Raw genomic sequence first — 13,061 nt, 5'->3', positions numbered from 1 at the left:
CAAATTTGGACGGGACGGGTCGGGAAAAGACGGTTGGGATGGTGCATGATGGGACAGGGCAGGATGGACGGGATGATACCGAATTTGGACGGGCGTGACAGGATGGATAGATATGGATGACACTATTTATCCTCCTCCCCATAAAAAAAACAAGGGCATAAAAATACATTTTTTTTCCTACATTATCATACAAAAATGTTTGGTTAACAATCACAAACACTTTATAAAGATCCTTTTATTGTTAATCTTAAATATAACCAGCTAGAATTATGACCGTACGACAAACATATGTGATTGCATCTAAACAATTCGCTAATTGGTCCAGTAGGCCGGGAATGAATTGCATTGAACCATGCGGCTGTTACCTCCTATAGGACTTATTGATGATGGTAAGGGCCAACATGTTGGAAATCCAAACTGGTTTAAACTTCTACTGATACAAAAAGGAGGATGCGTAAATTCAATTTATTATTTCAATTTCAGATAAAAGAGAAGTTCTAGTTAATTTCAAATAAATATTAAGAAAATTGTTACTTCAAGATGAAACTACAATACTTTGCTTTTTGTTAGGGATCAACGAACATTTAATGCCTCAATTCCTATATCGCGGGAGACATCATAAAAGTTGTCCCTTGTGGCGAACGAATGCTTTTGTTTCAGGAGCACACGTGTTTAGCCTCTGCATATTTTGGGAAGTTCAATGTGCTTTTCTATTAAGTGTTTCCGCAGTTCCAAAAATATGGCATTGTAATTTTGAATTGTAATTATGTTATTATGTGTCTATGCTTTGGGCTGTTTTCTCTCATTATGTCTTGAGTGAGCTCACTCAGACATTTCTGTAGTGATATATATATACATATAATCAAAATTGACTTTGTAAGGTCAGTAGAGTTTAGCTTGGAATTTTAAGCTTAACATTTGTATGAATAAAATACTTTTCCTAATGCCGCTCTCACGGATTAGTTCCCATTGGTTATTTTGAAGCACGAACTGAGTAAACCGCCGACTTGCTGTGTCAAGTTACTACGCCTCATTACCAATATGCTTGGCATGACAAATACTATCTCATATTTTTTCCATTAACGTAAATCGTGAACTGAAAGATAATTCTGATTGCTTAAACGATTATATATACGAGTCGTTCCGTGAACATTGCATGGATATTGATTAGAAAAAGAAAAGAGGATGTAAACAAACATGTGATACGTCCATTACTTTCCCTTATGTCAGACTGCGGTTTTGGTGTATCAGTTCAATAAAGTATGAATTCATATAAGAATATATTTTTTTAATTAGAATTTCATATCACTGCTTTTCTTTTGGATGTTTACTCATATAGTTCATCTCTTTCTTACATTGAAAACAAACTGACCTTTCCTTTAATGAGTGCTAGGCCTATGGGTTATGTATTTTAATGTGGGCAAACGTTTTTTCCCCAAAGAGAATGGGTTAAAGGGGCTTATTTGACCGATTTTGATAAATTCATACCTCATCTTACTCTTTTTATTTTGATATGATACATGTAGGAACCAAACTCTTAGTGTTCTACAACAAGGAGAAAATAGCAAACGAACGAGTTATAAGTGGATTTCAGCACTGAAATGGAGATGATTGTGTTCTGGTAGTTAAGTTCAAAAATGTCTTTTACATCATCATTTTAAAGTAAGCACGAATGTTTATGTATTGACATAAAAGATATAAAAATGCAATTTGAATTTGAACAGTTATATCTTATCTTGGAAATTCACAAACGGAGACATTTTGCGATATTATTTTTGTTAAAAATGAGGTTTTGCTGGCGGTTGGGTTTTATTGACAAACATTGCAAGTTTTGTAATGTAATGAACATGAGTGTATAGCATACAAACTTTATGATATGTGAAACAATCTCGATGCAATTTGATACTCATCAAAAGCTCATCACAATCGGCTGTTCGACTAACAAGTCAGTATTGCTGAAAAAGGTTAAGAAAACAGCAATTGATTAAATATAATTTTAATGGGTCTTGGTTTGCTCAATGAGCCCTTCTTTTCCAACACAATGAAAAGATGTATTTGTATATCATTAATGACATTCCTGACGCAATCCGATTGTAAAACAATATAATTGTACATGCCGATAACGTCAGATATTTGTAATCTCTTATCAAACAATAGGCAGTAATTTTTGGCAGGAACATACATATTTCAGATAACTACTCATTATATGCCACTGTTCCTAATAATTTTCGGAACGCGCTAAACCCAAACCGTTGTGGGCGTTTTCACCTTTAGTGCGACATAGATATTAACATCATATTAACTAATTTTGTTGTTCAAAGTTCAAAGTATAGGAATCTGTATTACATTGTAGTATTTCAACCTTCGAATTATGTAAAAGTATAGCAGAACAATTTTGTTTTGAGAGACTGGGTCATTGTTATTAACAAAATTTGCCCTACGCCGGGTTTGTGCCATTTCTTTGAGAGAGAAACAAATGCAGTGGGACAGGAACCCTTCACAAAGCTGCGCGTGACTTGATCACAAGCCCTGATTCCCGGAAATATGAGGGCGCGAATACACAACAACTGAACGGAATCTTTTTCTTTTCAAAAGCGTTCAATGTCTATATATAAATCTTTGATTAACAATTAGTTATATAGACCAAACATTTCTAACTGTGATTAGAATTCAGGACTGGATAAGCAGCAGTGCGGTGAAGAACGAAACCAAGTACCAGAATCGTACCGTAAAAAAGTCAACGTCATTTTTAAATACTTAGTCAGCTTTATCGTATCTTTTAGTTTAATTTTAACACGTTAGCAACCATTAAGCTTACAAAGTTTCAAAAGAGGGTTAAGCAGAGTTACAATGAAACATTAACCGAGGAAGAAAAACCGCGAATTGAATCTGAAAGAGATCAAGAACGAGAAAAAAACACTAACTAAAGCTTTGCAATGGTTGAATGAGATGGATGTCCGATTCATAAACAGCCACATGAATGAATTACAAAGACGGAACACGCATGGACTTCATTTAATGGATGAACACTTTTTGAGTCAGACTTTTATTAGAAAATAATCTTCTGGCGCTGTAACTATCTCACAAGTTAGAATCATATTTTATCAAATCTCTCATTATTTTTTTATCATTTGTAGTTGTATAAAACATTAATGACTTTAAACATGTTCTGTCAGTGTTAACTCTATGACTACAATGATAAAGAATTGAGATATACAGGTCTGAATAGCTAGACGATCAGCCTGCTAAGCTAACCAAACATGTCTGTAACAAAATGTTGATATCACTGACATCTCCAATGATGATGTATATACGTATTCCTCGTGGATAGCAAAGTTAGACAGACGAACAGACAGACAGACTGCAGGACTGTCAAAAGCGGATGGAATTCCTCACGCAACATCTTATGACAGTGTCACATTATTGTTTCTCAATCAACAACCATTTTTACTTTTGTCTCTCATCTGTCCTGACTTGTCTGAGACGACAACTCGACTTAGTCAGGTTACACGTGACCTGTGTATTATCAGATTATATACCAAAGGCCAACCTTCTGGAGGAAGGATTATATGCATGGCTTATGTGAAAACATATTTTGATAATACTTTGGCTGGGTATTTTAATTTAATTGTAAGTACTAGAACCATGTAGTTGAAATAGTTATTCTAAAGGTCACGTGTTACTTTGAAAGGTTCTGATTGGCTGATGTGTTTCTATATCATGATAAAACATTAGCGTGACTGGTTGATAAGGTCCCCTGAAATGAAATCTGAGCTCTCATATTTCTCTGGGCAGTATATGTCATAAATGGAACTCTTTAGCTGATAGCGCGTGCCACAGGGCCGAAACTTTCGTGACTTATGAAAATTATTCAACTTGTTAGACAAATTCTTACCGAAAGGCGTGAATCTCTTGTCTGTTTTGCCCCAAACTGTGTATGATATTTTCTCCTCACGTGATTGCACAGGCATGATAATGATGAATAGGAGAAAGCTCTCAGAATGAAAACGCTTTGTAACAAATAAGACAACTCTTACAATTGTATTATCTATTAACTACATTTTTAAGTACGGAGCATTTTGTTTACAGTATAAATAGAGTGCAGGAATGAATAAAGTTATCTTTGATGCCATATTCCTATGACGTCACGCTTAACAACAAGACTGCATTTCGTTTTTAACGAGCTTCTCAAAACAAATTATCCCTATTGTTTGCTTGTAATTACATATAATTAGTAAAAAACTAAATTTGCTTCAAAACGTTACTGTATCAATTGTGCAGTTAGTAAATATAATGGTAATCCAACCGTCCACTTGTTCTACCATCGATTAGAAAAAAACGACAGTTACTGCGGTGAATAGAGACAAACGGTCTGATTTGTCAATACCAAGTGATACCTTCACACTGACGGATACCACTACTGCTATCTGTCACAGTGTGAAAGATCTCTCTTTTATCATGCAGCAAAGATTTATACACCATTTTTTTTTCATTTTTTTTATGTTTTTGTCTCGTTGTGTTCTCTTTTTGTGCCTTTGATCTATCTTCCTTTCACATTTGAGTTACGATTTGCCTTTGTTGACACTTGAACATACTGTATACTATTTATTTTGTGGTAGGCAGCTGCATATTTGGGCGGTTATGTGTAGTGGACAAGCTATTTCCACAGCGCAGAAGATTTCTACACATTGAGTGAAGCGCAAGTTATTGAAACCTTAACAAGATAATATTATAAAAATAAATTACAGACAGGTCCACTTGAAATATTAATTAAGACAAAAGAAAAAGTTTTCACCGTTACTTGATTTCTATTTCAATTTTTTCTTAAAGATGTTAGTGTAGTTATCAAGGGAGGAACTCATAGCAAATAACATGTATAACCTTGTGCAGTTTATACACGTACATGTAACTACCCATCCACTCTGGAACGTTTATTGGTTTATAATTGAAACAATGAACCATTAAGATAAATTAGACCAGCAAACATGATAAAAATCTACATAGCATGTGCTCTGTCTACAAATATACAAAGCTGCCGAAGAAATAAAGACAAAATCAAAACAACTAGGAAACATTGGATTTTAAGTGGTCTTGGCGTCAGTCAGTCTTTCGTTGTAATGTAACAAGACTTTGCTGAACGGCTTTTTTAATACTGTATGTAGAAACACAACCATTTCTCAGATGTACAGACTCATCAGATATACCGCACGCTCGATTTGCGCCTGCTTCGCGTACCGACGGCAGTAAATGTAGAGAGACGCAAAATAATACACACCTTCAAACCTCTATGTCAGGACCGCCATTTAAGGACATTCAATGGGTATACATGTAACTTAGTGTGGAGACCCTGTTCTCTGATTTAGCATTTGGGATTTTTTTTTTTTAAATAAGTCTGCCATAGCACGGTCAAGTTTCACCTAAAGTAACGTAGCATCAGACACCTGCTACAAATGGCACAGTGGTACAGTTTGGTATTCAATAATATTTCAGTTATATGTTTTATGATAACATAAAAAGGGGAATATTAATACAGTTTTCATAGTACATCTTTGTACTATGCTATGCATTTGTCATATTTACTTGGAAATGATCACAATTATGACAGAAACATTTTTCGCGAATTTTCTAGGTGCAGAAAGGAAACATACAGTATAAGAACACGTCACATAGATATGAATTTGTCAGTCAGACATGTAAATTATGAACTGTTGACTGTATTTATTTATTTTGTAATTCTAAAACGGAAATAACAGAATTTCGCGTCGAGGATGCGGCATACTTTTTACCAGTCACAATCGTTGCTAACGTAAACAAGTGCAACGTCTACGATATCTCTGCAGCTGTTTTCCTCCTGGAATGTTGTGCTCTTTTGTTTTTCCGTGGATTTCACTCGATTCCAGTTCCAGTCTTTCAGATCTAATCCAGATCTACTTTGACTTTAGTTGTTTTTGTATTGATATATCTAACATTTCATCAGGAGTCTTTAACGATGGAACAATCGTGTACAAAATAACATATGACACATCTGCGTTGTTGCCAAACCGCAGATAAGGCAACGTCTAATATAACTCGTATAACATTATGTGCCCGTTACTCAGGATAACTTTCTGTTTTGAGTCATTCTTGTGGCTGACACTATTATCTCCTAAATAGTCTGATCAGAAAGTTAGAGCAGTATCGGGATACCGGCAGCGAATAAACCATTTTTAAAGAACACTTCGACTGAAGGGGCGTATTGGGATGTCGTCTGGATTTCCAGACTTACTTTTTATGGCTTTGGCGGTTCGTGACTATCCGAGACCTAAGAAAATATTCTTGACATTCCATTAGGCCGTAGAGTATCTTGGGTTATTCAGAAGACAGCGGTACAACAAAACGAATCAGAATTGTCGATCATTCATTTGAAAATCACTTACATTGCTTATAAAGTAATTTAATCACTATGTATGTATTCTTGCAAGTAAGAGTGCTTTATTTTTATTTTTATTTCTAACTGAATTGCTACATTTCTTCATCTTTCTTCTATTAACAATTTCTTGAACTGATTCTTTATCTTCTTTGTTTAAGTCTACCAAATATCGAAAAACATGATTAAACTCAACAACCCAAAACGAATTAACAACAGAAACATGGGATATATGATAATTTGAGGTACCGGTATGGAAGACATGATGTCTGATATTCAAATATACGTACATAATGTACGACCAGACTAATTTGTTATAGTGGAACAGTTCAAACCCGTCCATTATAAAACAGGCAATGACTATGCACGGAATCGGTCCAACCTTATCAAATATTGAATTAAGTATGAGAACTGTCGACGCCGAATTCTTAATGACCGATGTTTGTATACCCAATAGTTCAATATGTTCAATTCTACTTCCTAACACGTGCCATGTACGTAGTCAGCAAAGGCAGCTCCGTTCACTGAACCGTAAAAACAACAAATCTGCTCAATCCGTCAGACAGCCTGCATTAAATGGGTCAAGAACTCGTCGAAGTCATGTCTGCTTTGTATATCAACAGTAAACTAATGGATTCTAGCTATGCAATGTAATAAATAGGTTGTACAGAATATAGATGTATTAAATTAATTGAAATAGTAGAATATTGTTTGGCATTCGCGTCTATTTGCTGTGATACTATTGGTGCTTCCTTAAATTGAATTTCTACTGACGATTTGAGTAAAAATGCATAATTTAAAATTTGAATATATACAGTAGTTTGTTGGTTAATTAATATTCTGCAAATTACGGATCCCTATCCCATTTCTGGCGAAACACGAGAGAATTTCACTAGTTGTCCACACATACAGTCACATCCCCTTGATTTCCTCTTCGGTATAACTTAAGTCGGGCTGATTCAGGTAACCACCGTTAACTACATATCTCTGTTGGTAAGAGAGCGACAGCATTGTAATCTGAGATCCGGGGTTCGAAACCAGGACTTGCCGCGTTGTGTTTTTACTCTCAGAACACTGCTGTCGATGGCATTTATTTGTGTTTCAGATTCATTATTTTTGTCATAAAAGTTCTGCATGGCAGGGACTTCTTTTCAGACATAATTTAAAGCTTTAGTCACGGAGTGTAAAACAAGTTTCCTATCCTTTGTTACAGTTTTTGAAAGCGGTACGGGAATCCCTAATCAGTCATTACAGTCCTTAACAGATAATTTTACAAAGTAGGAAGATCATTTAATAGGCTAGTCATTGCATTTTCTTATCAACATTATCGGTTATCAGTTATCAGTATTTTTCTGTTTAATGTCCAAAAATCAGACATGAGTATATATATGCAAACTAAGTTAAGAGTCAATACCATTATGGCTTCTGGTAGAAATAATGAATCTCAGAAATAGGAATAGGAAAAAATGTAATGGTATCGCAATACAATCTTGAGTTGTTTATCTGTCGATTGATATCAATTTACATTTTCTCTGACTCAACTTTAATGAAAAAGGAAACCAAAACGTTCATACATTAAATGCGTTAATTATAATTTTTCAGAATCTTTGATTCATTTTCGACATACTTGTGCAGCTGTTCAATAAGTCAGTCCCTGCAACAAAATGTCCTTGAATTTGTATTCCCTTGAAACGTATACACATTGCCGTTAACTATTTTTGTTGAAGAAAAATCAAAATAGTTTGACCTGTGAAAGGGAATGTCTTCCAAATATCCCCGTCACATTAAATGAAAAGTAATATGTTTAGATTGCCACGTTTATTCCAAAGTTCATTGAATAATGAATTAGCTCGTAATTGCCCTTTCATGTAAACATAAGAACATACTCATCATCGTTCATATGACAAAGTAGCCTAAACTCTGTAATTTTCACTCATTATCGTTATATATGACGTAAAAATGCCTTTAGCTATTGAGATAATCTTTATTGCTTCTTCAGATGCCAGAAGATTGATGAAGCAAAAAAAGTTTATATGAGTGTTTAATGTAATTTTCCTTTATTGTCAAGAAAAAAGAAAAGGATGGCAAGTACGAACATTAAATTTCTGCTCAGAGCATCAGAATTAGTGATTATTATTAAGTATGGTAAAAAAGAACGTAATTAAAGATATTCAGTCTTTTCGCCTTAATATGAAACATATAAAAATCGTTACCTGAAATAACACATATATAAGTATTCCAAACCAAAAGATGACAAAATGTATTCTTATACTTGAAAAAAATTGGCCAAATAACCGAGAAAGAAAACTTCGTGTTCCCCTTCCGACTTAGATACTCTCCAATCATCCTACCCTTGTTCAGGGACAGGGTAGAAAAAGGGGCAAAAGGCACCACAGAATCCCGAGTGATTAAAGCGGACGACAACAATGGAGTGTAGGCCTGAATGTATTTACTGCTGTTTTATATTTCTTCTAATTTTCGTAAAACAAAATGTTAGCAACACGATTGTTTGTGTCTTCTCAATCATACCTGTTTCTACTGGGATTTACACCCGTATAACAATAGTAATCTTGGGAAACAAATAATCTTGTTTTCCGAAAACAAGGGCAATTATTATATAAAGTAAAGTGCATGTACTTCGGTTAGGAATACGATTAAATGATTAGCTTACCTGTCTCCACAGCGCCGGGAATGTTGCCTTTCCATAGTACCACAGCTATATGGGAGTACGTGAAGCCCATCAGGACCATGGGGACAACGTAGAGCACAATCAACAGGACCAATTGGTACACAGTTTGACTACCGTTAGACCAACCAGGCTTGCATGACGTCAGAAGAATGGTGAACTCGGGACTGAAATACGGATGTAGCTTGGCAACAATTAAATCCGGAACCGCCACCGCTATGGAAAACAGCCATATTGCACTGATGATTATTTTGGCGCGTTTTTTCGTGCTTTTAAATACAAGCGGATAACAAATGGCGTACCATCTCTCCACAGAAATAGCGCTCAGGGTCAGAACGGACACAGATATGGATACCGTCTGGAAAGAAATGAAACAGGTGATCAGTTTGTTACAACAACTCCTTGGTTTAACCTTATTGTTCTAAAAATCATAAAAGAGGTTTGGGAATACACATTATTAAACCTGATAAAGCTGCAGTAATATTTAATACAAACGTGGCTTCGTTATAGAAATACACGTGACACTGGTTCTATGGAAACAGGTTCACTACGGATCGGGACCACTGAATATTTAAATGTTTGTCAGTGTTTAGAGTTCATCAGCAATCTTATTTTTTCATTTCAGTGAAGAAATAAACAACGTCACAAACACGTTTGATAACCGTATGTTACGAGCATCAACGTTAATGTTGTGTTTCCTGAAGTAATTGATGTTAATGAACAAGATTAACGACATTTCTATTGGGGCGTTTATGACGCCACGTAGAATTGCTATCTTAGTGCTTAAGTAGTATTTGATATGTGTTATAAGATTTATTAAAAGGTATGTATCACAAAGAAATTAAATGTATCCACTCTGATGTGGTTTGGCCTTGTACTCTTGTATGACACCTGCAGGTGTTTTGATAAGTAATAAAGGACTGCCAAATCTCAAATCTGCAAACATTAATTAATGAAATATGGCCAGGTGGTGGTATAGGTAAGTAGCACCTGGATAAAGTATTCATATTATAAAAAAAAAAAACGTAACTATCAAGTAAATATTGCCGAGTCAAACCCTGCACCGTGACTTTCCATTATTGTGTTTTCTGATGTGTTGATTATATGATTGCTGTTTATCTGATGCTCAATTTCGTCTTCTCTTACATGTATATAGAATAACATTATGGTACATCTTAATAGACGTTACTCATTTTGAGGCAGACCTAACACGCAGTCAGAGACGGACACTGAGAGTAGTAAATTCAGGGAACATCTCAGAATCTGTTTCATTATATTTGTATTAGGGATTCCTGTCCCCCTGCTTGCGACAAAACACTAGAGAATTATCATTTAGTGTTCCTTACATGTTACCTACAGTTACATCGCCTGTTTTTCCTAACAATTGATAAACTTCTCCTGACTGAACTCCCCCTACGGGGATTTTTTTTCAGGAAACATTTTATTTTTAAATCAAAGTTTATACTGAAAAAACAAGGACTCTTTGCATGCTACAGTTGATTGTACTAGTATATATATATATAAATATATAATAGTAAGCTGTCGTCGTCGACACATAGTTACAAATACTTAAGGATTAACTTGAATATAGTTTTCATGTTATGGAGATATAACACAAAAAACCGGAGTGTACTCTAAATAAACCAATTTAATCTACTATACACAATCCCTGTGGAAATCCACTTCTGTTGATGGACTCTTTTCTCTTAGAAATTATTGCGCCTCTATATCAACCAATCAAAAGCGACGTTACAAATGGCGACGTTATGGGATGATAACATAATTTTTTAAGCCAATGGAAATGCTTGTTACAAGCAAGATTAGATTATATATTGATATAGTCCGAAATTCTCGTAAAAATTCTGATTTTCACTTATTTATCACGAAAATATATTTCTATATTGCAGTTCTTCTAGTCTAGTTATAAAAACACACGTAACTCTTTCTAGATTCTATCCCAGAGAAAGCATTATGGCTTAAAGTCCAAGAGAGACCATTCGTGATAGTATTTGTTTTACTATTTTGACGTTGGAAGCATTAGCTGCTTTCTTCATTTCGTAAATTGATATTTATTATTTACCAGACCACAACATAGCACCGGAAAAAAATGGACTGGAAGTAATAGACGAACATGGATTCCGGGAAGGATGTAATGTTATTGTCTTGATTAAATGAAGTCATCTTTTATTATTGTTAAATTGTCAATGTTTAGACATTTGGTATACACAGATTTTGTATGTGTAAGCCCAGGTTTTTTTCTATGGACGCTACGTATACGCCCCTGCTTTTATGGCTAAATGGTGTAGCTTATCTATTGTTAAAACAGATGGCAGAACGATAATGGTCGCTTCCACAGGGACCTGAGAATGTGTTACATCTATATTTGGACCTAAACTAAGGTGTTTATTTTTTTCACACCTTTTGGAGGATTTGTGTACCAAAAATGAATCTAACACCGGGGCGGGGAATTTCTTTAAATTCGTTTTGCGTCAGAATAATACAACAGAGGTCCCGGGTGAGATTCTGAGTGGAGACATTGAAATATCAATTACCACGGTTACATACTTGCCGCAGTGAGCCACGAAATGTATAATATGTCTCCATATGATGTTACCTGTTCCCTTACCTGTAGTCATGTGCATATGCGTGTACACACTCCGACAGCCTATACGCTACGTTCCATATAAAATTATCTTTGAAATGACCCCTGTATTTGCTTGTCTAGGTCTCTGTCTCCTTGCTCCGTGCTAGGTCTACCCCAAAATGAGAAAGGTCTTATTTGACGAAGGACAAGTATAAAAATGGTCAGCTTGCAATGCATTTTATCTTGACGTTCGGCATACTATAATTATTCCATTTAATCCGACGTAATTAGGGGGTCACGTTTAGCTGTTCTCCACATTTCGGAACTGGATTCTTCAAGCAATTGAAGGACCTACTCAGGCTGAGTGAAACTTCGAAATAATTTAGATTTTTTTTAGTGAAATAAATAGGCAGTGCTTTTGTTATAAATAAAGATCGTTTTATACTGATAGAATACGCTCAAGTGTATACGTTTAGTTTGTAAATAATTGAAAACAGATTCCTATGAAGTTCACAATCTGTGACATTTTGTTTACCATCTTAGAATGTTTCGGACTGAATCAAAGCAACTATCTTTGCTATCTATGCTATCAACGAACAAATGATAGTCAAAATACAAAAAATACAAAAAAATATAAATGCTTTGTCAAAAACTAAATTATATTTTTTGTTTTCGTTTCCTAGTCACTTGATAATGCATATAACACACAAAAAAATGCGGGTTTTTTAAGTATTTCTGTTTAAAAATTGACACTCACTGGATATTAGATTCACTACAAATGTATGTTTATGAATAGTTCCATAATTAATTGGGACAGAAAAGCAAAGCCTTGTTAATTAATCCTGAATTTTGTTCGTAAGTTTTAAGTTAGCATGCTGACAGGCGATGTGAACTACAGGCCATGGAAGTCCATGAAGGCCTTGGTATGGACAATCTTGAATGGCTGCTCAGTGTGTGAATTGACAGTTTTATTTAGAATAAGCAAGGGCTACAGCTATTTAAAAATAAATGAAAAGCGGAAGCCAAATTGCGGCAAGCATTTCACCGTCCCTCTAGAACCAGTCTTAGGGTTCCAAAGGTGAACATTGAACGAACATCGCATTCAGTTATGTGTGGCGGGATGGGACGCGCTCGTGCGTCGTTAGGCTTCAGATAAAATCTTGTCAGAATCGATCACTGAAATTTGAACGACAATAGCTGCCGTCCGAGTCCTGATTATCACGTAAACCATTCAAGTAGAGGGAACCTTTGCCGGTCTTCTAGAATCAGGACAAACTATATATCGTTAGCTTTTAACGAATTTCAACGTATCGTTAATTTTAAGACAATTTGGTGAACATTTTACTTCGGTTTACTTATAGATTGTGGGGGTTTAGAATTGCGTT

General features: G+C 35.2%; 1 protein-coding gene across 1 annotated transcript in view; it reads right to left on the bottom strand.

Moving 5' to 3' along the window:
- LOC110456177 (orexin receptor type 2-like) overlaps nt 1-9,450 on the bottom strand; it is a gene marked incomplete at its 5' end in the record, with an annotated part of 37,101 nt that extends 27,651 nt beyond the window's left edge. Inside the window, one exon of the mRNA XM_021506749.1 lies at nt 9,078-9,450. Coding sequence (XP_021362424.1) covers nt 9,078-9,450 — 373 coding nt within the window. The remainder of the gene's footprint in view (nt 1-9,077) is intronic.
- Nucleotides 9,451-13,061: the final 3,611 nt, after the last annotated feature.

Source organism: Mizuhopecten yessoensis, unplaced genomic scaffold (genome assembly GCF_002113885.1).
Source record: "Mizuhopecten yessoensis strain PY_sf001 unplaced genomic scaffold, ASM211388v2 scaffold8547, whole genome shotgun sequence".
Lineage (NCBI taxonomy): Eukaryota > Metazoa > Mollusca > Bivalvia > Pectinida > Pectinidae > Mizuhopecten > Mizuhopecten yessoensis.
Note: the sequence above shows the minus strand (reverse complement) of the source record. Positions and strands in the feature narration are given on the sequence as shown.